This window comes from Mytilus trossulus, chromosome 5, assembly GCF_036588685.1.
Source record: "Mytilus trossulus isolate FHL-02 chromosome 5, PNRI_Mtr1.1.1.hap1, whole genome shotgun sequence".
NCBI classification, from domain to species: domain Eukaryota; kingdom Metazoa; phylum Mollusca; class Bivalvia; order Mytilida; family Mytilidae; genus Mytilus; species Mytilus trossulus.
This window is the reverse complement of record NC_086377.1, coordinates 67,140,427-67,168,021: the sequence shown is the minus strand read 5'-3', so window position 1 is coordinate 67,168,021 and position 27,595 is coordinate 67,140,427. Positions and strand designations below refer to the sequence as shown.

The following is a 27,595-nucleotide window of genomic DNA, read 5'->3' as shown; positions in this document are numbered from 1 at the left end:
CACAACCTGAAATCTTGTACAGGTAAGAAAAAACTGAGATGTGGGATAATATATACACCAAAAGATTACTCCTGTGTTTGCCCTCTTGACTGATATAATTAAACATCACTCAACTGTCATTGAGTCACTCTAATAGACTCACAAACCATATTTGTATCATTTTGTTCAGAATTATCATGCATAGACTTCACAAAAGTATACAAATTAAACTGCATTATGGGTAAAATTGTCTCCACTTCTTTTTATCTAGAAACAGCAGTGTTACATGAAATCATAGAAAGCAGCCATTTACAGCCATACAACGATCTGCATATTTTACATATTTCAAAATGTAAATTCTATAAATCTGTTTTATGTTAGCTGCCATGGTAACTAAAAGCACCATAACTTTGATACTGATCTTTAAGCTCAACCAGATGTTTAAAACACAGATCATCTGTAACCATGGTAACCCCCACCTCCATATCCACCACGACCTTGATTATGACCTCTGTTGTGGTGTCTTCTGTCATCTCTATAATGATCTCTGTTGTCACGTTGATCATTGTAACCTCTGTTGTCATGATATCCACGATCGTTACTCCTAGAAAAAATAAACATAACTTTCTGTAAATATATGAAAATTGATGAAATGAAGGGGAAAAAATCAGGTAATTACATTGTTATACAAAGAAATACAGCTGACTATCTAGTTATTATGAAATTTTTATCCATCTAGCCAACTGCTACGAACTTTCTTTAGATTGAAAAAATACATATTGTATTCAGAAGCTTAATTCATATTGTTTCATGAAAATGATTCAGCATGGGTTGCAGAGAATCTACCCTATATTGTAGATTCATGGGTACCAATTTTTGTGGATGTACTAAAATATGTACTATTATATTAATCTGTGTACTTTTTAGTATCCTTCTAATAAGTATGAATTCCTATCAGACTGGAAGAGAGGGCGAAGTTGTAGTACTAGATTTTTAGAAAAAAAAATCAATGTTATTTTTTAGTGTGCAGGAAAAAGATGTCGCTGGTGCACCAAAAAACCCTGCACAGATAGGACTATTTATCCCTGAGTAAACCACCAACATGACCAAGGGCCAACAGTTGCAGGATTGACTTATTTGATTCTGTACTTAAAGATCGTACCTGTCATCTTGATGTCTGTGTCTACTCCTATCATCGTATCTTCCCCCCTGGTGGTGGTATGACCTATCGTCATGGTATTGTCTATCATGTGACCGTCTGTCATCATAAGACCTCCTGTCATCATGTGACTTCCTATCATCATGTGACCGTCTGTTATCATGTGATCTGTGACTATCTGATCTATGGTCATGTGACCTGCTGCCATGGTATCTTTTATCATCAGATTGATGGTGTGATGTCTGAAAGGTAAATAGCATGTCATTAAAACTGGTGGTAAATTAATAAACAGATTGTGAATTGGAAGAAAGAAATCCCAACCTATCCACCATTTTTTTGCCAAGTGACTAGACAAGTTGCCTATCAGAGCATATATATAGCCATACCTTATTTCTGAGGAATTCAAGGATTTATGTGTTTTAGATTGATTGATTGTTGCTTCTTTAACATCAAGTGGCAGTTATTTCATGTACTTACATGGGGATTTGGTCATTTTCCTGTGATATAATATAATTCCAATACAAATAATGGGAAAGGACCTAAGCACTATACATAGAAAAGTTAAAATAATAAAACAAGTATGCATAATGTATCTCAGATATTTAAAGAGACTTTACTCTTACCTTTGAATCTTCAACCTTTGGAGAACTTTTAATTTCTTGTGTACTAGCATAATCTCCCTTATTTTCACTTCCTGTTTCAGACAATTTATGACTTGAATGAGGTTCTTGGCTTTCCTTTTCAGTTTTTTTTGTTTCATCTGCTGTTTCCTGTCCTGATTCCTCTGTTTGCTCTAATTCATTATGAACCAATTCTTTTTCTTCTAATTCACTTTGAACCATTTCTTTTTCTTCTAATTCACTATGAACCACTTCTTTTTCTTCTAATTCACTATGAATCACTTCTTTATTTTCTGATTCACTTTGAACCACTTCTTTACTTTCTGATTCACTTTGAACCACTTCTTTACTCTCTGATTCATTTTCATCTATTTTATTCTGTGATTCCTCTTTTATTTCACTGTCTGGACTGGTAGATTCTTCAATATTCACTTTTTCACTGACATCTTTTTCTGATTCAGTATTGTCTACATTTTTATCTTCATTAATTGCATCTAATTTGCATTCTGCTGACAATTCATCAACAATTTCATCTTTTTCCAGAGTGGATTCATCTTTTAATTGTTTTTCTGAATCATCTTCAATTTTTGAATTGTCATCTTTTTCATTAGATTCAGTTTCATCTATTTTATCTTTTGATGAAGATTCTTCTGCAACTTCACTTTTCTCATCTGTTGCAGCTTGTTTCTCAGAATCAATATGTTCATCGTCTTTCTCATCTCCTTTCAAATTGTCACTTTTGTCTTTGTCATCTGAATTGTTTGTAGGACTTTTGACACCATCAGAACTTGATTCTATATTATCATTGGGACTTTTCACATCACAAGAATTATCTGCTAAATTTTCATCTTTTTTACTTAAAGTTTGAATTTTTTCATCCTTTTCATTAGAACTTTCTTTAAGATTATCTTCATCTATTTTTTCAGAATTACTTTCCTTTGCTAATGTCACATTTTTGTCACTAACTTGTTCATTTTCCTCTAGTAATAGTTCATCTTCATCTAAAGCATCTATAATTTCATTGATTTTATTTTCATCTCCACTTTCAGCACCGTCATTTTCATTGTCAAAATCAAGCAGTTCATTTTCTTTTCTTTCTGCTTCAGCTTTGTCTTTAGTACTTTCAGTTCTTTGATTTTCAACCTTTTCATCTTTATCTCCACCACTGTCCCTTCCTTCATCAGCTAAAAGCTTCTCTTCAGTTTCATCAGAATTATCTCCCTTGTGAGAAGTTCCAGCTTGCTCTAAATTATCTCTCTTGTAAGAAGTACTGGCTTCCTCTGAATTGTTGGTATCTATTTCCAAGGTTTTCTTACATTTTGACTTTGGTTTCTGAAAAGAATTATTACAAATTTGTCATGAAATTTATATAATATCAATTTGAGAAAATGGATGTTATTTTCGAGATAAACTGAAATTTAAGCTCCAATTACATCAATTGGTGATTTGATGGTCACAAATTAAGTTTACTGGCGAAGTGATAGCGGAGCAAGTAAACGGGTATTTGTGTGTATCAAATCATGAATAGATGCCGTCAGAGCTCAAAATACAATACTGTTTTCTCCAATTTCATGAAACTGACAAAAAACATCAAATCTTACATTTAAAATCTGTGAGACATTGTCTAAGAAAGTGCAGATGTTTTATAAAATGTTTTGAAAATTGTAAATGATAAAAAAAAAATTGTATAGATTCTTTTGCATATTTAAAGAACATGGTTGCATTTACAACAAGGGAATTGTTGAAGTTGTTGAACAACTAATAAATGTGGAAATTAATACTACTGTCAGTTTAGAACATTTAAATACACATTTTTATGTTTTTATTCTGGCTTGTCATTTGTCAGTCTTTAAAATTTGAGGTTCTAGCCACCTGTTGGTTGATCTTTATTCATCATGTTTATTGGATACCAATTATTTGTGGATGTTTTTTGTCAGAGTAAAACACACTTAAAAAACTCAACAAAGAATAATCTAAGTAGTGCAGTTTAGTGAAGGAGTGTTGCACAAACACAAAACAGCCTTATTTAGTTTGATTTACTGTACATTTTTACCAAATAATACTTGCCACAGAATTTGTAATTGCATGAAAACCATGATGACATTAACATTTGGAGCAGGATCTACTCACTCTTCTCAAACATGTTTCACAAAACAATTTTGAACGGTTTGAGTTGGTCGGTCTTAAGTATTCTATGTTTTGTTTGTCTACAACTTGTATTTAGTTTTTAGCCATAGCATGATCAGTTTGTCTACAACTTTTTATTTAGTTTTTAGCCATAGCATGATCAGTTTATCTACAACTTTTTATTTAGTTTTTAGCCATAGCATGATCAGTTTGTCTACAACTTGTATTTAGTTTTTAGCCATAGCATGATCAGTTTGTCTACAACTTTTTATTTAGTTTTTAGCCATAGCATGTTCAGTTTGTCTACAACTTTTTATTTAGTTTTTAGCCATAGCATGATCAGTTTGTCTACAACTTGTATTTAGTTCTAGCCATAGCATGATCAGTTTTTTTTCGACAAGTTTATGAGTTTGAATCTCTACCTAAATTTGATGTAAAAAAAAAGAAGGAATAAGATTGTGACACGGTGATGTATCCCTATTTTGACAATTTTAGTCTGTTTTTTTCACACATCGTTATAAATATAAAGGTAATTTAGAAACTGTGTTCAATCCACCATTTTTTTGTTTACATATGTACAATGTCTGTCATAGTAAAAAATATGACAGTTGCTGTCCTTTCGGTTGATGTGTTTTGTCATTTGATTAGGGACTTTCTGTTTTGAATTTTCCTTAAGATCAGTATTTTTGTTATTTTACTTTTTGCTTACCCCTCTATAGATAGAATGTTTAGAAGGTGTAATAGTGTCCTTTAACTTGACAGTCTTCCTATTCTGTGAGCCCTGGAGCTCTGGAGGTACATATGCTGGATCCCATGGACTTGGTTTGTTGTCATCTACTGGGGAAGTCTCTGCTGATTTAGGGTACACTGCAAAATACATGCTTACATTTAATATCCAAAGGTACCAGTACACTACAGCTCAGGGAACTACCCACTGTTGACTGGCCTAATGGATATTAAATTTCAGATTTTGAAAAAAAATATTGAATTGAAAAAGCTCAACCTGTGCTTAGATATAGGAAGATGTGGTATAAGTACCAATCAGACAACTCTCCATCCAAGTTACAATTCATAAAAGTAAACCATTATAGTTCAAGGGTTGGCCTTCAACACTGAGCCTTGGCTTTAACATATATATATATATGGTAAATTTTAAATGAACAGAATTGGCACTTTTTTTTTAAAGATTGCTATATAGTTTTTGGTCCACTTGTGCCCACTCCCACAATTGGCTGGTAGAATTGACCAGATCCCCAAGTTTCGTGTACATATGTTACAAGGAAACTATTAGTATTGTCTGTTTATAAGATACAAATATTCTTAAATCAATGACTACTTTAATAATTATTTGATAAAACCCTTTACAATGTTTTAATACTATTCAATGCTTTGCAAACAATAAACACATGGGCAAAATTCAGAGGGAGAACTACAGAAACTATTCGATTGGTAGGATAAAGTTTTTTGTATCAGTTTTAATACTTAAGAACAGTACATTTATCCACAATAGTACTGTCAATACATAGTAAATACTTGACTGCCAGAATCATTATCAGAATGATAAATCAACATACTTAAAGCTAAACCTAGTACCTTAGTAAATAAGGTAACACAATTTACAATGGTACACATGGTACAGATGCAGGAACTTCCAGTTTGTTCTTAAACTTGCACTTTAGTAATATTGATAAAAGCTAAAGCTTTTTAAAATAAGCAAACCAAACGCTCAGCTCATAATAATCATGCTTAATTCAATCAATTTTTATTAAGGAAAAGACAACAAGCTCAAGCTATTGAAAATAAAACTAGAGGCTCTAAAGAGCCTGTGTCGCTCACCTTGGTCTATGTACATATTAAACAAAGGACACAAATGGATTCATGACAAAATTGTATTTTGGTGATGGTGATGTGTTTGAAGTTCTTACTTTACTGAACGATTTTGCTTCTTACAATTATATCTATCATGAACTTTGCCCATTAGTAACAGAGAACTATATTTGGTAAAAATTTACATAAATTTACCAAATTAATGAAAATTGTTAAAAATTGACTATAAAGGGCAATAACTCCTTAAGGGGTCAATTGACCATTTAGGTCATGTTGACTTATTTGTAGATCTTACTTTGCTGAACATTATTGCTGTTTACAGTTTATCGCTATCTATAATAGTATTCAAGATAACCAAAAACGGCAAAATTTCTTTAAAAATTACCAATTGGAGGGCAGCAACCCAACAACCAGTTGTCCAATTCATCTGAAAAATTCAGGGCAGATAGATATTGACTTGATTTACAATTTAACTTCTTGTCAGATTTGCTCTAGATGCTTTGGTTTCATAGTTATAAGCAAAAAACTGCATTTTACCCCTATGTTCTATTTTTAGCCGTGGCGGCCATCTTGGTTGAATGGCCAGGTCATCGGACACATTTTTCAAACTAGATACCCCAAAGATGATTGTGGCCTAGTAGTTTCAGTGGAGATTTTGTAAAAGATTACTTAGATTTATGAAAAATGGTTAAAGATTGACTATAAAGGGCAATAACTCCTAAAGGGGTCAACTGACCATTTTGGTCATGTTGACTTATTTGTAGATCTTACTTTGCTGAACATTATTGCTGTTTACAATTTATCTCTATCTATAATAATATTCAAGATAATAGCCAAAAACAGCAAAATTTCCTCAAAATTACCAATTCAGGGGCAGCAACCCAACAACCGATTGACCGATTCATCTGAAAATTTCAGGGCAGATAGTTCTTGACCTGATAAACATTTTTATCCCATGTCAGATTTCCTCAAAATGCTTTGGTTTTTGAGTTATAAGCCAAAAACTGCATTTTACCCCTATGTTCTATTTTTAGCGGTGGCGGCCATCTTGGTTGGTTGACCAGGTCACGCCACACATTTTTTAAACTAGATACCCCAAAGATGATTGTGGCCAAGTTTGTATTAATTTGGCCAAGTAGTTTCAGACGAGAAGATTTTTGTAAAAGATTACTTTAATTTACGAAAAATGGTTAAAAATTGACTATAAAGGGCAATAACTCCTAAACGGGTCAACTGACCATTTTGGTCATGTTGACTTATTTGTAGATCTTACTTTGCTGAACATTATTGCTGTTTACAGTTTATCTCTATCTATAATAATATTCACGATAATAACCAAAAACAGCAAAATTTCCTCAAAATTACCAATTCAGGGGCAGCAACCAAACAACCGATTGACCGATTCATCTGAAAATTTTAGGGCAGATAGATCTTGACCTGATAAACATTTTTATCCCATGTCAGATTTCCTCAAAATGCTTTGGTTTTTGAGTTATAAGCCAAAAACTGCATTTTACCCCTATGTTCTATTTTTAGCGGTGGCGGCCATCTTGGTTGGTTGACCAGGTCACGCCACACATTTTTTAAACTAGATACCCCAAAGATGATTGTGGCCAAGTTTGTATTAATTTGGCCAAGTAGTTTCAGACGAGAAGATTTTTGTAAAAGATTACTTTAATTTACGAAAAATGGTTAAAAATTGACTATAAAGGGCAATAACTCCTAAACGGGTCAACTGACCATTTTGGTCATGTTGACTTATTTGTAGATCTTACTTTGCTGAACATTATTGCTGTTTACAGTTTATCTCTATCTATAATAATATTCACGATAATAACCAAAAACAGCAAAATTTCCTCAAAATTACCAATTCAGGGGCAGCAACCAAACAACCGATTGACCGATTCATCTGAAAATTTTAGGGCAGATAGATCTTGACCTGATAAACATTTTTATCCCGCCAGATTTCCTCAAAATGCTTTGGTTTTTGAGTTATAAGCCAAAAACTGCATTTTACCCCTTTGTTCTATTTTTAGCCGTGGCGGCCATCTTGGTTGGTTGACCAGGTCACGCCACACATTTTTTAAACTAGATACCCCAAAGATGATTGTGGCCAAGTTTGGATTAATTTGGCCAAGTAGTTTCAGAGGAGAAGATTTTTGTAAAAGATTACTTTAATTAACGAAAAATGGTTAAAAATTGACTATAAAGGGCAATAACTCCTAAACGGGTCAACTGACCATTTTGGTCATGTTGACTTATTTGTAGATCTTACTTTGCTGAACATTATTGCTGTTTACAGTTTATCTCTAACTATAATAATATTCAAGATAATAACCAAAAACAGCAAAATTTCTTCAAAATTACCAATTCAGGGGCAGCAACCCAACAACCGATTGACAGATTCATCTGAAAATTTCAGGGCAGATAGATCTTGACCTGATAAACATTTTTACTCCTTGTCAGATTTCCTCAAAATGCTTTGGTTTTTGAGTTATAAGCCAAAAACTGCATTTTACCCCTATGTTGTATTTTTAGCCGTGGCGGCCATCTTGGTTGGTTGACCGGGTCACGCCACACATTTTTTAAACTAAATACCCCAATGATGATTGTGGCCAAGTTTGGTTTGATTTGGCCCAGTAGTTTCAGAGGAGAAGATTTTTGTAAAAGTTAACGACGACGGACGACGGAGGCCAAGTGATGAGAAAAGCTCACTTGGCCCTTCGGGCCAGGTGAGCTATAAAAATGAAATACTCTTAGCTCATAAATATTGAGCATGCTATGCAAAGTTCAATTAATGGAAAATTAAAAAGTTTATATATTGACCATCAAAAATAAAAATTAGCCAAACAGGTAAAAAATCTTGCTCAGAAATTTTTTTAACAGTTTATCTTCAAACCAGAGGTCATGATTATTTAGGAAATGTTGATATTAATGATAAGTATAGGCAGTGCCAAAGACATTATTGTGATAAAAATCTGGAACACATTTGCTGGTATTTTCATTTTGTCTTGATGAGTATATCACTCACTTATCCCTTCTTTTTTTTAAATGATATGTGATTGTTTTGCTTAACATCCAGTGGCAAATATTTCATACATATCCTGGAAGAATTCTTATTTGAATCATCAGCATGTGCTAAAGAGTTGTGTAAACAGCTAAGAAATACAACAAAAGTAAATGCATTCAGCATGCTGGCTACACATTACAATATTAAAAGTTTTGCATACTTGTATAGTATCATATACATGATATAAGCAAAAGCGAAGCTTTAGGGGCCATCTCACTATTTATAACTGTTAATAGTTTGTCCAGAATAATGCATAAATTCTGCTGTCAAATATTAAAATTAAAATTTGATACAATTCCAAGTGTTGTATTTTGTGTAGCATCAAGCACAGCTCTTTCACACTTCAACTTGAAAGAAGTGGTTAGGTGATCAGAGCTGGTCCAAACTGAAGTTTTAGATGACCAATGCGCTATACATCTATGATTTATTAATAAAAACACATTCACACAAACACACAGAAGCTGCTGATCTTACCTCCTTCCCCAGATCCTACAGACAAATACAGTTAACAGGGTTAATAATAAAAAGTAGAAAACAGAACAGGGTAGCAGTTCAGAACATTACTTGTAGATGTCTATTTGGGTTAAAAAGATTGATGCATCAATATTTCAATGCCATATGCCTCATATCTTATTTCATTCTAAAATTTCATATATATCCTGCTTTTTTTCAAAAATAATTGAAGCATAAGTTGTGTGAAGTGTGAAATCAGGGTCCAAACCATTATGCTGTATCTTAGAAATTGCAGGCTAGTTATCAAAGGTAGCAGAATTATAATTAAGTACGCCAGACACGCATTTCGTCTACATAGGACTCATCAGTGACGCTCATATCAAAATATTTATAAAGCCAAACAAGTACAAAGTTGAGGAGCATTGAGGATCTAAAATTCCAAAAAGTTGTGCCAAATACAGCTAAGGTACTCTATGCCTTGGATAAGAAAATCCTTAGTTTTTTGTAAACAAGAAATTTATAAAAATGACAACATTATTGATATTCATAAATTTTCAAAAGATAGCTACCTTTCTTTAAATATTTTCAAAAAATCAAAATAAAGAAAAATTGGATGAATGTGCTTTATGTTATTGCTTCTTTAAAACTTTACAATGTCATTCATTGCAAAATTTAATTCTTTTGAGTCATCTACCCTAGTATTTCAGTCTAAAAAAATGAAGAAAAAATAGTGTTAAAAAAGTTTTATTTCTATGATATATATAAATATATCTTTATATAAAAGAAAAGATTCTTAAATTAAAGCTCATTTGATGGTATGGAACATCTCTTTTACAGACTATAAAATACATAAATTCAATTGGTAGGAAAATTGAACTTAAATGTCATTATCTGAATTAAGGCAGTTCCAAAAACATTCATAGGAACCTTAAAAAACACTTCTAAATCTCTACTGTGTTTTTGCATAGAGAAAATATGAGTGAATTTAAATTTGCCACTATGGGTTGTTACACCATTTTTAAAGTGCCTTCCATGGTGCCATGTTTTAATGGAACAGCCCTCAATTTTCTTAAATCTAATACTCTATACTGATTGTAAAACTTACTAGGAGTGATAGTCCTCCTCTTGACCAGACCTAATGCATCCAGTAATGAGGCTCCTGGTTTATGTCGAGGGTCCTCTTCTTCTATAAAGATAAATAAATATCAACATTTATCAGTTTCAAATGAATAATTTAATTAAGTAAAAGTCCCCTCTTGTTTTGCAATGTAAGCTGCCCCTGTCCTGAATCAGGTGGTTGTCATTTGTTGACGTGGTTCATAAGTAACCTTGTTTCTCTTTTTTTATTCAGACTCAACAGTTGGTTTTCCTGTTTGAATTGTTAAAGGCTTGTCATTTTGGACCCTTTATAACTTGCTGTTCAATTCCAGCCAACATGTGATTGCTTCCTTTATATCATTAGTGTAGTGTGAAATGCAAATCAACATGTTATCCATAGCCATTTTGTTGTAGTTTATTTTGCTCAATCTTTTCAATAATCCTTAGTCCATATAATTGCTTGATTAAAAATTAAAACAAAATCATCTTTTTTTTTTAATTGATTTGTATAAGTTAATATCAGAATTACCCTCTTCTCTGTAGCACTCTGTTCCAGGCTCTGGTCGATTCTCATAACATGAACTCTTCATACAGAACACAAGGTGGTTAGCTGTAACAGAAAGGGGGAGATAACTTAAGTTAGGACAGACAATAGCTAGAATTAGAACATACATTAAGTAACAGAAAAGGGGGGAGATAACGTAGGTTATGACAGAAAATAGCTACGTTAAGAACATACATTAAGTAACAGAAAAGGGGAGATAACTTAGGTTAGGACAGAAAATAGCTACGTTTAGAACATACATTAAGTAACAGAAAAGGGGAGATAACTTAGGTTAGGACAGAAAATAGCTACGTTTAGAACATACATTAAGAAACAGAAAAGGGGAGATAACTTAGGTTAGGACAGAAAATAGCTAGGTTTAGAACATACATTAAGTAACAGAAAAGGGGAGATAACTTAGGTTAGGACAGAAAATAGCTAGAATAAGAACATACATTAAGTAACAGAAAAGGGGAGATAACTTAGGTTAGGACAGAAAATAGCTAGGATTAGAACATAAATTAAGTAACAGAAAAGGGGAGATAACTTAGGTTATGACAGAAAATAGCTACGTTTAGAACATACATTAAGTAACAGAAAAGGGGGAAGATAACTTAGGTTAGGACAGAAAATAGCAACATTTAGAAAATACATTAAGTAACAGAAAAGGGGAGATAACTTAAATTAGGACCAAAGGATTAGGTCATTAGGAAATACAATGGTTTTGTTAAGCTGTAACAGAAGGGATAAAATATAATGAATAACTCTAATAAATAGACTCATCATAGATACCAGGATTATAATTTGGTTTTTGCACAAGACACACATTTTTTCTACAAAAGATTCATCAGTGATGCTCGAATCAAAGAAGTCAAAAAGGCCATATAAAGTGTGTAGTTGAGAAAACATTGAGGACCAAAAATTCCTTAAAGCCATAGAGTGGTTGGTTTGCTTGAACAGAACTTGAATTAGAACAAATATTTGTTAATTAGCTGGAGTAGCAAGGACAAAATTACTCAATTTGCTGTTAAAAAGGACTTGCATTTTTCTTTCTGATCAAATTTCAGATTGAGACGTTACCTTTGACCTTAATTTCAATCTTACCAATCTTGTTGCCATAGCGACTACTGAAGCCACATAAACAGTACATAGGTTTGGGCATCCTTCGTTCCCACGGAATGTTGAGGTTAAGACTTGACATTTGACCTGAGTGGAATCCCATCATATGATTAGCGTAAGCTATACTGCAGATAGTAGCAAATCGACACATTGAACACTCCACATACTTTCTGTAAAATTTAAATTAATCAAAAAAATATTACTTTGTAAATTTATGGCAAATTCAGCAATTTTTCATTTGACAAAAGGTACATTACTCAAGTACAGCAAAAGTGACTTATTCAATCTTGATCTGTGTTTGGTGGTAATCAGCATTGTGTATAAGTTTTATAACATTTGGTTAGAGTGTGGAAACTGCAAATTTACCGTATTTTCCATTTTTTAGGGACATTAACTCGGTATCTGGAATGGTGAAAATGATGCCACCCAAGTTCAATTTAGATTTGTGTTTGATGGTAATAAGCATTGTGTATTAGTTTCATAACATTCAGTTGAGGCAAACATAAGTTAGGGAATGCATTACAATTTTGGGACATACAGATGGAAGAGGGTGTGTGCAACTTAATGCTTCTCTGCCTCCACAGGGGTATACAAAGTGCCTTCCTATTAGAGAGAAAATCTTGTCCCTCCAAAGTCCAAGAGTTTACTAAAAACATACCTATAATGATCATGTGTTCCCATGGACATTTTACATTCAAAGCAGTTAAAATAATGGACCTCTCCTGGAAACGTTGTCCCTCCAAAGTCCAAGACTTTACTGACAGATGGTGCGTTCAAAGATTTGACTCCATGCTGATTGTGTGATGATGATGGCACTTTTATTAATACTTGGTCTTGTTTGCTGCTGTGTGCTGAGGTTCCTACAAATAAACAGACTTTTTTACTGTAAATTAAAAAATTTTGCAATGGTTATATTATTGTGAAAATTGCCATTGGATAAGTGTTGCAAAGATTAAACTCAAGACTTAAAATTAATGTTAACATAATTTGTCTTGACAGCATTTCTTGGATATTTACTGCACACTTTTGAGTAATCATGATATTGTTCAAAACTTGCAAAAATAAAGGTTTGAAGTTAAGTGCCACATCCATTTTCTTTGAATTAGTTCACATTTGTGTTTAGTTGAGGTCTAAATTAAAATATTGTTTGTTTGCCCTTTTTCGACCCTATGGTTTGAAACAGGGTAGGTAGTTAGGTCTAATATTTTCTTTTTCTTTTCACCAAATATAACTTAGCTCGGTACATTTTTTGTCATGGGTAAGCAGGTAGGTATAATATTTTATTTTATAGATACAAAACCTGCATGATGTCATTTTTGTTTGTATTGCTTTTGTTTAAATGCTTTTGCTTACAAGTTTCTGAAACTATTAGTATACTAGTCCCAGGAAGTTTAGAAATCATGTAGAATGTAAATTTATTCATATGCACTTCTATTTTGTTTTCAAATATCAAAATATAGGGCTGTGCAGCATATTCTCAATATTAAGAATGTGCCTCACAGCCCTATATCTATTTTCAAAATCTAAAATACTATAACCGACTTCTTTTATTAACTTATCCTCAATATTTTGTCTAACCATACCTAGCACTGCCTTCTGATTGGGTCCATGATGTTTCAGTTTATGGGCCTTGACTTCAGAAGAGTTGAAGAATGTCAGTCTACACAGACCACATTTTTTAGTTTGAGCCTTAGACTGATGTTTTAACAAATGTCCATAATATGTCTGTGTGGTGCCCCAACCTTGGGAGACAAATTTGACAAGAAAAGCACGAAGGCAGTATAAACATAGTAAATGCTGGGAACTGTCGTGTTTCTGAAATATAAAATATTGAATATATATATAGGAAAACAAATATAAATGATTACTTTATTTTCACAGGAATATATTATTGTAAATTGATTAAATTGTATTAATATGGATACTTAAGTTCATGGTATTGTTGAAATCTGCATGTTATAAAGTTTGAAGGTTGTTGAACACAAAATTTGTGAATCTACATCTCCTTTTATTGTGTTTATTTACAGCGTTTTATTTTTAGGCAGCACCAGGGTAATCGAGGTGACAAATAAGATAAGCATCAAACATAATTTCCATTGCCTCCCAACTCTCCATCCACTTTAAAGTAAGTTCCCATAGGCCTAGGGTTCTTTTTCTTTTCTTTTCCCTTGTACTGATTTTATTGACATTTTGCAGTAGAGGAATTAATATTCCCTATTCAATCAAAGGTGTGAAGTGAATTGTCAAATTATAAATACTACATGTATTCTTTAAACATGTTATAAAGGATGGTTTTAAAACCATAACTGACTGAAAATTTAATTGTGGCTTGTGCAAATTTTGAATGTATATACTGACTAAATATTCATGTTTCAAAAAATCAGTTTGGTTGTTGATAAACAATAGTTGTAGAATGCATCAAAAGGAACAGCATGTGCACATGAAGCTAGCTTCCTTCTTTTGGAAATTATCTTTCACTTGGACAAACTAAAACCTTAGATATCTGACATTTATTGTGATGTACTCAATTTGTATCCAATTATTTAAGTTTTTATTACCTTTTTAAAATGGTCGACAACATCACTGTACATAGAAGATCTAAATTTACATAGCTGACATGTATATGGCATCTCACAAGCATTGTGGTTCTGTCTCATGTGGTTGGTGAGAGCCTGGCGAGACTCATGGTCACGTTCACATATACGACATAACAAGACATTTGTGTTGCTCATATGTACCTGGAAAATTTAAAATAAAATGTTAATATATTTCTTTTGGAAGAATCATGACTTTTAATTAAGTTTCAAAAAACAGGATTTAGGTGTCTGAAAGATAAAAAAAATGCAAACTATTTAATATTTGCTGTTTAGTAGTTTTCAAGAAAAGGCTCATCATATCCTTACCAGAAGACAGACTTTCGTCAATCAAATCTAATTTTTCATTAAAACTGAATGTAAATTGTTATCAGTTCTTTTTGTTTTCATGGAATCAAACTTTCTTCTGGATCTTTCCATATATTGATTTGTAATCTTAAATTCATGGATAAAGCCATCCATACAATACCAAGAAAATTGGTACCCTCGAATAGAATTTATTCACTGTAGTTCAATTATTAATTTTAAAGAATGACATTAGAGATTTTATGTTAAAATTCTTCAACAGGCTGCATCGATTTTTCTCATTCTTGAAGGCTGTGTAATTGCTTACAACCTCTCATTTGAACTTTGGTAAAAATTGTCAAAGTATAAATAATTACAAACCTTATCCACATGGGTCTGCATTTCAAATGGTGTATCGAATTGTTTGTAGCAGTGTTTACATTGTGTCAGGTCACTGAGGTCAATATTCTGTTGTTTACTACTGTCAATGTGACCTTGAATGTGCATCATGGCCTTGACATTGTTGTACAACATCTTGTTACAATACCAGCACTGAAAATAGAAAGAAATAGAAATACATTCAAAACAGAATACATAATAAAATTGTAAACTATATCTTTGAGAATGATTTAGTTTTCTTTGTTGTGTATTGTGTACTAGTACCGTATAGCGGGTTATTTTCGTGGGGTGTGAATTTTCGCTTATTTTCGCGGATAGAACAAAATCGCCAAAATAAATTCCACCAATTTAATAGTGTGCATGCAAAGGTAATGTAAAAAATGTTGAATCCGCCAAAATAATAACCGCCAAAATATTTCGTATACCTTAAATGAAAATCGTATAAATTTTACACCCGCGAAAATAACCCGCTATACGGTATTTGTCTGTCTTTTCATTTTTTAGCCATGGCGTTGTCAGTTTATTTTTTTATCCATGAGTTTGACTGTCCCTCTGGTATCCACCCCTCTTTTATAGCTATAATTTTTTTTTTCAATCTTGTATTGGGGATTTCTAAAATCAGCATTAAATCTACCCCTGTAACCATGGCTACAAACCTTGAACCTGAATTCTCCTTTCTCCTCTTCATATGTGGGGTCTCCCTCCATCTTGCCGTAGTAATATTCATCTAATGGAACCCAATTACCTGTAATTAGATAATCATTTACAGGTAAATAAAAAGTAAATTATCACAAAAATACAAAAAGCCTGGGAATATTCAAAACAGTAAGTCCCATATCAAACAGCAAAATCAAAAGCTCAAACACATCAAACTAATGGGTAACATGTAAAACTGCAATTTTTTATGTAGAAAATAAAAGCTACTAAATTGAATGGACAAACCTTGGAAAGTTAGGAAGACTTTTAAACTCTACCAATCTCTTACAAAACTTGAGCTTCAGATAAAAAAATATATATAATATTTGTTTGTTTTGCATGAAATACATGATATATCTGGAGCCTCCACGCTCTTTCAAAGGAGATATAGCCTTTCCAACCATCTTGCTGTATTTTGGATGAGTAGCTACTTTCTTTGGTTTAGCTGCAGCTTTCTTCTTTGGTGACTTATCACCAAAAAGTTTCTCAATTATGATTGGTATATATATATATAACCATTAATCACAAAAAAAAAAATAATAGTTGTCACATTTGCAATGATGCAACATCTTCTAATTTCATATTAAATTAGCTGAGCGTGATTTGATTGGCATTTATCAAAGGTTGTTTTACTTAAGTATACCCAGACATCAAAAAGAGATGTACTCACATAAATAAACTATTAATTTGCTAACCTAATAACTCTGTTCATTTCAGTGACAAAAATATCTGTCAGACATACAGTTTAAATTTCAATTTTAGACAGAGACAGACAACAGATTTGCAATAAAAGCCATACCCCCTCCTAGAGTATAGGGGGTTATTTTCGCGGGTGTAAAATTTCACGATTTTCATTGAATAAGGTATACGAAATATTTTAGCGGTTCAAAACTTTTATCAATACCTTTGCATGTGCACTTTTAAATTGGCGGAATTTATTTTCGCGATTTTCTTCTATCCGAGAAAATGAGCGAAAATTTACACCCAGCGACAATAACCCGCTGTACGGTACCATGAAGAACATTCTAGTCTTTCTGGCTATCAAATGTTTCAGTGCACAATGTTATAATGAAAATTCCAGTAGTCATGCAAACTAAACATCATACAACAACTGTTCATGCAGAAACACAGCTGCTTTGTCATTAAAACAAGGAAATTTTCCTGAAATATGTTAGGGGTGGAATTTTTATCAGATAGCCCTTAGAAATATTTCACTAAATTTAAGAAATGTTTGCAATTATATATGAAATTTCATCATAGTTTGATAACTGTAGATCTTTGGGTACCCATCAAAAAGGAATTTGTAGGTTTTTTCTCCATATAAGTCTATAGGAAATGTACAATCAAATAGAACACATAAATAAATGGTTCACCAAATCCCACAAATCAAATCAAATCTGTAACCAAATGAATCAGGATATGGAATTTTAATCTTTATAATTAACAAAGAAAGGAGTTTTTCATTACAGCTGAACTATTTGAGCATGTTCTTAGTGCATGAAATCTATATTTCGCCTGTTTAAATAAAACAAACATATATTGTTTATTAGCCAACAAAAAAAAGAATTGTTAACATAACAACCAGCTATTAAACAGGTGTATGTAACCAGTCCTATGATTTAATTGGCTAGTAATAACAAATATAACTTTTTAAATGGATGGTTCACATAACTTCACTTCATTGGCTTTTTTTTTGTACAAACTCAAGTAAATCAGCTGTAAAATGATAGAGGAACGTCCCACAGTGAACATAGTGAAAGACATTAGGATGCAGGAACTTACCATTGACACATATATCTGGACTTTTATCTAAAAATTCAATGATGGCAAATGATGAGAAAATGCATGCAAGCACATGCTGACATACACAGTGGCAGAATTTAAAATTTCTTAAATTTTAAGTCATAGTGTTGTACAGAACATTATCTTAGGCAGATTTAGAGAAGGGCCCAGGAAAAAAAATTGGTTAAATATAGAGGTAATCACTAAAACATGACAGTATATTGTTTTTATATAATTTGCTCTTGATTCTGTCTTTTGATTATTAATGAGATTCTCTCCAAGTTTTGGTTAAGAAAGTCATTGCATTTGCGCCAATTTTTGAAAAAATAGATCTTTCCTTTGTGCCCCAATGTTATATTTTCAGAATATCAACTAATATGGCCAAACTCATAACTTAACCTTGGTATAGTGTCTAGAACTTAGAACTGTCTCACAATTTTACTCCCGTGTTCAGTACTTTCTTTAGGTTTTTTTCTTAGGTTTTATGGTCACATTGATTTATGATAAAAATGTGTTTGATCAATGTTTTAACATTACTTGTATTAGTTTTTTGATGACTGATTTGATATAATAAGATTTTCTTATGCAATTTACGTTATAATATGGGACAAAAATCAATTTGTCTTGGCCCCAAATGTCTTTTTAAATGTTATATCATTGAAAAAGCTCTAAATTATCTCCCTTTGATGAAAATTGTCATATCTTTATGGTGTATATTAATCATCTTGTTTTTATTTTCATTTTGTTATGTTGTGTCACATACTATAAATGTGTAGTTTTATGGCAATTAAGATTTGAATTGAATTGAATTAATTGAATTTATTAACTCATCAAATTTCTTTCAAATAAGCTGAACTTTAACTAAACTATTGTAAAATTTAGGCAATTTCTGTAATTTAGTTCTTTTTTTATCTTCATAATACCTTTTTTTCTCCTATTAGTTCAACAGAAAAAAGTACCTTAACAAAAATGCCTGCTTCTTTCGATGGCAGATTGTGAGCTTAAATAAAGGGTGACCCCATATTTTTATTTAATTTTTCTATTAAATATAAGATAAAGTTTATTTATAGAAAAAAATAGCAGAATCCTATATTTATCAAAATAAAATTGATTTATACCCAGAAGCCCCCTTTAAGTGTTTTACTGGAGCTATGCCAAGTCATGTTGAATTTAAAATGCAAATGCAATGTACATAATAGCATTGCATTCACTATTAAAAAATATCAAAAATATTTCAAGCTTTTAAAATAATGTTAAACTTGCAATAACTACAAAAAATCTTCATATTCATATACTACAAGCAAAGCACACAAGATGAGACAACTAAAGCATTCGTTTCCTAAATATTAAGTCATAATTTCAAATGATGTGTTGCCATGGTAACAATGTACCCATCATGCACCTACCACTTTCATCACTTTCAAAAGGTCTTTTTCTACCAAATTCATCCACCTCGCCTGGTCGCCTTGGTTTTTTCTTGGCCAGTTGATCTTGTTGGAAGTTTGCTGGCCGTTTATATCCCATTCCCATGGTTCCACTGACCGGCTGACCAACCTGTTGCACTGTTAAAGTATAGATTGTATATTAACAAGTTCATGGTTTTTACAATTTTAGTTTTTCGTGTTCCTTGAGAAGGTAAAGACAAAAAGTGCTTTATCATGTTTTTACACCTATTTATAAAGTGTAATTCTTTTATATCTGATATATGTTTATGAAATCTAAAATGGCATTTAGTTTAGTCATTGTTCATTCCTTATCTAAGAAGAAATACCAACTGTATGCATGATTTAAACTCTTTTATCATGTATGTAATTCTTTTATCTTTTGTTTGTATCTCCAGCAACAGGTAGCCATTTTCTTATATCTTTTTATTGATTTTTAGCCATGTTAAAATTTGTATTGTTTTACATTCAACCTGTTTTGACCCTTTTGAACCCTACTGCAGGGTTTAGGTTTTACTTATTGTTGAAGGCCTAATGTTGCTAATATCTTGTAATGTATGTCGGTTACCTCAAGCATGACATGCTATCTTTTTATCATGTTTATCGCATTCAAAAATATGCTTCATATATTTGTCATATGTAATTTTCGGGTTTTTTGGTTTAAGGAAGTTTGCTCCTCTATTTTTTTAATTTTTGTCAGATTTTTGGAATCCTCTTGTTTTACCCATGTATTGCCATTAAAAAAAATTGCCCACAAACCCCTACTTTTCTTTTCATAATTTTATAACATATAGTTTAAAAAGCCATTTTTCAAAATCTTATAAAATCCTTGTAATTATTTCATAGTTTTTGACACAAAAAAGGAGCCAATGTTAAATGAAAAATCTAGAAAGAACTATTTTCCGCCAAATTTTCAATGGCTTGTATCTCGAAAACAAGCACAGAACCCTCCATTTTTTCCTGCTTTTTTAGTTTTTAATTTATATACTATCAATTAATAACAGTCTTATAAAAAGCTTGTTATTTTTAAACAGAGTAGCAAGCATCCTTAACTTCAGGTTTTTACAGACTGATGTTATAAAGACATATATAACCATACCTTGTTGCAATGGTCTATTCAATGTCTGCTGCTGTTGAGGCTAAAAATAGAACAAAATGTTATGTATATGAAACTTTCATCACCTTTATAAATAACTGAAATAAATCATAATACTTTAAAGAACTAACAAGAAAATTTTAATGCAGCTTCAAGTTAATGTACACATCTCTGCTTTTGATATTTGAGGAAAGTTTTTACATGGGCAATCATAAAACATACTGTGGTTTCAATATTTTCCGTTTGATACTAATTTTTGTTGGTTTGGTGTGATAAGGAAAACCACTAATTCAAATGTTCAACTAACTAAAATTTTTCTACAGGCTTTGTGTGCAAATATTAAAAAAAAACACAAAATCAAATCTCCACAAAAATGGAAGTTTTCTTCAATCCATGAAAATTGATACCCAAAAAAATAAATACATAGACAGTACTTTCCACTGTCATACAAGTGATAGGTTTAGCGCTATAAAACCAGGTTCGATTCACTATTTTCTACTTAATAAAATGCCTGTACCAAATAAGGAATATGACAGTCATTGTCCATTCATTGTGTTTTATCTTTTGATTTTGCTGTTTTGGTTAACTTTAAATGGTTCTTTTTTAATCGTTCCTTCAATCTATTTGATATCAAGCTAATTTTTCCTCACCATAACATTAGCCACCGGTTTCATCATCCATGGTCCCAGTTGACCTTGGTTTGTCTGGCTGACATTGACTAGCTTGAACACCTGTTGTTGTTGTGGTTGTGTTAATGGCGGTGGCTGTTGTACTGGTTGTCGGGGCTTGGACGCTGGTGTTTCTCCAACAAATATAATATCGGGACTAGAAGAACGTTCTGAAAATATGTTAATAAAGAAAAAATAAATAAAAAGATGAGCGTTGAGTCATCGTAAACTACACTTCCAAATATGTTGATTTTGATTTGTCATGTTCACTTGTACACCGTAGGCTTATTCCAAATCAAAATTAACAATTAAAACCATAAATTTATTTAAAGATATTGAAATCAAAATAATTTTTCAAATGCTGTCCACTCTTGTTAACTCAAAGTACACAGAAATACTTTGAGATACCTTTGGTTCCACACAAATGAATATATTGGAAGTTTGACCAAATGAAAGAATACAACGCTTAGTTTAGTAAAATAATAAATCCAGATAGATATGTCATGTATGTGTAGGGGCTACTATTCTGATATCAACATAAAAAGCAATGTGTTAATTCATACCTGGTTCTTTTGCAATTGGTGATTGAGTTTTCAATGCAGGAGTTGCCTTTTGAGTAACTTGAGGCGATACTTTGCCAACATTGTCAACTTTGTTTATGATTGTAGCTCTGCCTATCCTTGCCTTGGCCTGAGCATCTCTAACTTGGGCGATGGCTTGGTCATATTGGTATCTGGCCACTTGCTGGGCAGTGATCTGACTGGGGGACAAAGCCTCTTCAGTACATTCCATAAAGAGCTCAATGCCCATCGTCCTACGACTCCTGGTGGCATTTCTCTTCACTGGCATGGTTGTCTTCTTAGTCTGAAATCAGAGATTTAAGAGTAATTGATAAAAGGGAGATAATTGACAACTAATAAAAATTTACTGTAAATTCAGGAATTATTGTTTGTGTCAGAGTTTAATATGGATTTTGGAAGAATGGACTAAAATGTGAGATTAATAATTGTGCATGTTTATCTAAACTAATTGCGCTCTGAACATGCATGAAATATTTGTCACTGGACATTAAGCAACAAACAATCAATCAATCATTCATTACAATACATTCTTTGTCCATATATTACTCTAAGAACTTAAATTGTATTTTGAAAATTATTGATGTTGTAATGTTTATGCCTTTTGGAACCCATAATTGAAAATAAATTATTCTTCTTTTTGTGCTAGAATATAATTATACCTCAAGGAAAATAGCCCAATAGGAAAACAACAACAGGAAAAGTAGTTAATGTTTAGCAGCAGTTAAAAATCACAATTTCCTCTGCCAGCTCGTCAAACAATTTTTACTTTCCTTTTCATATTTTTCTCATCTTGTAAAACTGATTAGAATTTTGCTTATATTGTCTTAAAGAAGATAGAAACCAAATTATATGATGGAAAATCCTGTTTATAAATTTTTTCATTGAAATGATTGTCAAAATGAAACATGAAGAAGTACATTAATAACATGTTAATGTCAGATGAAACATGCGCTGCCAGATATAGACTATCATTCCATATACCATATATAGTAGACCTATTGCTTATTGTATCTATGAAAAGTGTCTTAATAATGTAAATTTAACCTTGATTACTGATCCAAAAGGTCCAGGTCAGGTACATGTACCAAATATAGTTGTCCTACTACTGAAAGTAAGTGAGAATTTCACATGACAGAGAAAAAAATATAATATTTTTCAAGCAGTTGCTAAATCATGAAACAAGAAGCATACATATTTACATGTCCTCTACCTTCTAAAATATAAACTTTTATTTTATAAATAGTTACTGCAATGTCCCTGAATAGTAATCCTTATGTCCTACATACTTTGACAATTGAGACAAATACTATACACATCATGTGACATGCTAAGACACTATTAAATATTAAGAACAACACGTTTAATCGTTTCTTGTGTCTGTAACAACTCTTCACATGAGACAAAATGACACAGAAATTAACTTCTATAAGTAACTGTACGACCTTCAACAATGTTTATTATCATTCGGGGTTAATACAATTAAATTAATTAATTAACATGATTTTAAATAGACATGATAGAAAAATGGTGGGAATGAATTAATTTATATAATAGACATGATAGAGGGTGTTGCTTAACATTTGATTAATTAACATTTAAGAGATACAATGTACAAAGACAATGATGACATGAAAGATCTAAACTCATAACTTGTAATTTTTAACAATTTTAAGCCATGTACATGTACATGATGTATACAGCAATCGCAAATGCTTCAAAATTGTGAATATTTGTAGGAAATTACATATATATTTTAGGGAATATAAAGCTCTATGATATATATTCTATTCTATATGCTTAAACTCAGCTGAAAAAATTGGTAAGTGCTATGATCAGACTTTTTCTTCCTTAACCTCAATGCAATCATGTTTAATTTTGAGAGGTGGACAGGTATGGAAGTAATACATATTTATTTTTATAATAGAACTTAAGTCTTTTCAGGGAAAAACTATCATAGGTGATTGTGTTGTAAAGTTATTTGCATTGTGTGTTTTTTCCAGGGCAAAACGCCATCAATTGGCCATGGATGACCATAGATATTGGAAGATGTGGTATGCATGGTATGAGTGCCAATTGCAATGAGACTAATCTCTCATCCAAAACACAATTTTCAAATTTAGGCCATTATACTATGACTATACAATGATTTTAACACATGTTACATAGAAAGCTCAACAATTGGTGATTAATTACTAATTATACCATTATTTGCTACAATGTTTTTATTTCTATAATATAAAGGGTTATATATATGTATCTCTTGTTTTTAATATTGTTAGATTCATACCTGAGTGTACAATTAAAGTAACAGTTCAATTTCAAAGGTGTTAAAGTGTATCATATCTAGCTGCACTATTTATGCTATTTGTGAAATTTAGTAAGAAACTTTCAGCTTTCAACTGGACCTTCAAAATTGAGAAGAAACCCCTTGGAATTGAAGTAATATGTTTACACTTTAAAACATCTACATGTCATGAATGTAATATCATCATTTATTAAATAATGATAAAGAAAATTACTATCACATTGTAATGAATTTTGAGTTTCTGTATAAAATATTTCCAGCTTTTTCTTTCTTTTCCATATATTGGTTTTAAATTCTAGTATTTATAATTATTAGATGTATTTTGTCACCTGCCTGGAATATTAATTATTTTTTATATTATTGTATTTGATCAGCAAACCCAGAATTACCCTTGTCCGCCCCCGATTTGATCCGATATAGAAATTGTCTTCATTTCCAGTTTTGGCATGCATTGTTTTTCGATGTCAGTCAGATGCAATTTTACTCGGATTTACACATTACTTGTCAGCTGTTTTTGGCTGTATAAAGCTAGCTGTTGAACAAAATGAACATTCCTGTCTTGAATAATAAAGATGAAAATGAATTTTGAGATCGTTTATGTGACAAAAAATAGTTGGCAAATTTTTTTTTTAATTTTCTTTCAAATCAAAGGTACGTCAGGCGTAGCTAGTTACCAAAATGATAGTCCACTTGCAAAATTGGAAGGTCGTGGACCTTGGACCACCGCTTATTTGAACCCCTGGCTTGAGATGAATAACACATGAAATGTACAAAATGTATGTGTAAAGATATTTAATAAAAGGTAAAGAATGTCAACATTGAAAGTGAAAAAAAGGTTAAATATCATTTGATTGCCTGATTCAATGCACAAAAAATCATCTTTACAGCTCAGCCAGGGGACTTACTTAAATAAGTGATTTTTAAATCACTTTTTTAAGTAGCAAATTCGAAAATTGTCACAAATTGCGATTTTGTAGTTTTACCTAAATTTTTAACATATACATTGTAGGTTTAAATAATATCTTTTCATTGATAAAATTGGAAAAAAAACAGGGTTTATGCCTTTAATCATTGTTAATGCTATCATTTAGCTACAAATTCCATTTTAGCTGAAAAAATGCTCCAATATTGGCTTTACATAATGAACTGATACTTTCTTAACAGATTTTTCCCAGCAGTAGGAGTATTTTTCCTGTGAAGTTCAAGGTTTCATCTTTCAGATTATGTAATACATTTTGTAAAATTCTACTGTTCGCAATAAAAATTTCACTGTTGGGGGTTTTGAAATTAGTAAAGGTTATTAAAATAATGATGCCAGTGCCCTCAGTGTTAATTGTTTATTTTCGACTCAAATTAATAGTTTGGATAAATGTTTTACATTGTAATAAATCAAATATGAGAATTTGATTAACACCGGAGATCATGAATTTGACAGCTTATACCTGTTTAACAGTGAAGCAATTGTAATAAAGTCATTGGTTCCAAGCCGGGAAAATGTCTCAAATTGGACGATGTTGAGTTCTTTCCGGCATACTTAAACAATCAACAGTGTTGTTGCCAGTTGGTAGTTTTCTAGATAAGTCCCAAATTTTAGAAATGTTTGGCAATACAAATTGAGCAAATATAAAAGAATTATAATAAGCTTCAGAGATGAAACTTAATGTATGCCAAGATGAATTTTTCTATTACCTCGGCTTCTATCTGCTGCTCGTAAGCTCCTTTCTTTGGAAGTAGTAGTCTTTGCTTAGGTTTTGTCTGTTGGATACATGTAAATGGAATATCTGGCACCGCATCTTGCCGGAGTTTTGGCCTCTCAAAAAGGCTACCTAGATTCCTAATCACAATTGGGTCACGGTCATAACATGAATTAGAAAAGTGTGCAGAACAAAGTCTTTGATTCACGTTGGGTATGAAATCAATTTTATTACAAAAATCTATCCATGTCTTCCTGGTCTGCAGGTCATTTGGAAATCTGTAAAAACTTAATTCACCATTCCTTGAATGTTTACTTTTGCATCCAGCAACAGCACATAAAACCATTGTTTATCACTGTCATTTGTTGTGTCAGTTAATTTGTACAATGAATTTGCACTATTATAAATGTAGCTAAATAGTCTATCAATAAAACTGATTGGCACCAATGCTGTACAATTGAAGCTGTCTTATTCTGATTGACCCTCTGCCCTGGGATTGAAATAGTATATATGCATATTGATCAGGTGATGTTTTTAAATACATATTTTAACAATGTTTGAAGCATGCTGTTATTGAAGTATTTTCACAGGATTTTTATCAAAATTGAGCACATGGGTAAGAAATCTTACTTAGAGGTGTATAAATGCAGTCTGAGCTCAGACATAAATAAGTCTGAATCTGCTTTTTTACTCATAGAGGTCTAAATTTGTTAGCTTTAGAATTTGTCTCCCTTTAATGCAAGTCAAATATTGTTAAGCAAGAAATAATTGACCAGAATCTAAAAGTTGCAAATATTGACTCCTACAAGTCGATAAGTTATCAAAATTGGTTAACTTCAAGACCCATGCATACATCTAAATCAAATAATGACAATATTCATTGACATTGAAAAACAATTCTTTGTCTTCTTAAAGAAAAATATGAATGAGTCTAAAATTTTCATCAACATAAATAGACCTAAACAAGTGACGTCTGTCATTTTCTGACTTAGATAAGTCTAAAATTGAAAACACATTTTTATAATAAATACATGATTTGACTTCAAGTCAAAAACAAAAATCAATTGTTATGAGTCTTAAAATGAGTGAAACATGACTATCCAAATAGAGCTTCTCTTCATGCTCTTGAAGATTTCCTCTCTATTTGTGAGAGGCTCTATTGTGATAGTCATGTTATAACACTAGTTTTCATCCTCCTGTGAATAATTTGAGTTGCATCTTCTATATGATGATGTTCTCAAGTGTTAAATATTTTCAATTATTTTGTTACTAAAAAAGTATGTTTTCTAAATTTTTCTAAATGCTTAAAATAAAAATAAAAAATGAAAAAATGAAGGACATTCATGCAACATAAAAAATATTAAAGATTACACATGGTGTACATGAAGTAATCAATCACCATAATGGCGGCTTTTTAAGGTGAACCGCATTTGAATACTGCAAAATCAATTACCTAGTGCTATATAACAAACAACACGCTTTGAGAGTGTTGCTCAAGCTTGTTTAATACTTCGATTTTATAATGTGATCAGTGATCTTTCCCTTGCTCTTGTCTGTGAACAGGGAATCACAGTGTAATCGGATGTTCCCCGATTACCAGCTCCTTGTTTTGGTGTGGTCACGTGATTATGTAAAATCTCCGTCTGTTATGGTCTAGCTTTCTGGCAATAAACTGCTTCAAAACGTGATATTAATCTTGATTTTTAAATTTTGTTCTATGTTTTGATTTCAATAGGATGCAGAAAGATAGAATTCAAAATGTCTTTTACAACGATTTCATTTGGTGTCGAGAGTATATTTCTATGAATAAATTTCTCTTTTAAAAGCTTGATCTTGAAGGTTTCAATATGGATTATTCAAACGCTCTTTTCATCGGGTTGTAACAATTTATGTTCAGTTTTACATTTTCTAGATTGACAGAAATGTAAAAACGAATGAAGGGAATTATCATCCACTGCATAGATCATTGATTGATTTATCCTAATTTATTATAAAAAAATATTCGAAACATAGAAAACTGAAATAGAAAATATGTATTTTAATAATTTTAAAGACAA

The 27,595-nt window shown here is 31.8% G+C and overlaps 1 protein-coding gene across 5 annotated transcripts; it reads right to left on the bottom strand.

Moving 5' to 3' along the window:
* On the bottom strand, nucleotides 1-27,347 carry LOC134719102 (uncharacterized). 5 transcript variants are annotated; one of them, XM_063582052.1, is made up of 20 exons: nucleotides 26,992-27,347; nucleotides 25,534-26,028; nucleotides 21,522-21,822; nucleotides 20,941-21,128; nucleotides 20,294-20,333; nucleotides 19,159-19,314; nucleotides 17,753-17,779; nucleotides 15,931-16,019; nucleotides 15,257-15,427; nucleotides 14,555-14,734; nucleotides 13,580-13,811; nucleotides 12,655-12,856; nucleotides 11,982-12,166; nucleotides 10,863-10,943; nucleotides 10,341-10,421; nucleotides 9,257-9,271; nucleotides 4,595-4,752; nucleotides 1,762-3,090; nucleotides 1,142-1,380; nucleotides 1-583 (listed from the first exon to the last, which is right to left on the bottom strand). In XM_063582052.1, exons 2-20 carry the CDS (start codon nucleotides 25,882-25,884, stop codon nucleotides 433-435), a joined length of 4,176 nt encoding a protein of 1,391 aa, XP_063438122.1. In that variant the 5' UTR covers nucleotides 25,885-26,028; nucleotides 26,992-27,347; the 3' UTR covers nucleotides 1-432. The 5 variants fall into 5 exon arrangements, with proteins under 5 accessions (XP_063438122.1, XP_063438126.1, XP_063438124.1 ...); XM_063582056.1 differs by having other exon boundaries at nucleotides 25,534-25,678; nucleotides 26,992-27,344; XM_063582054.1 differs by lacking the exon at nucleotides 17,753-17,779.
* Nucleotides 27,348-27,595: the final 248 nt, after the last annotated feature.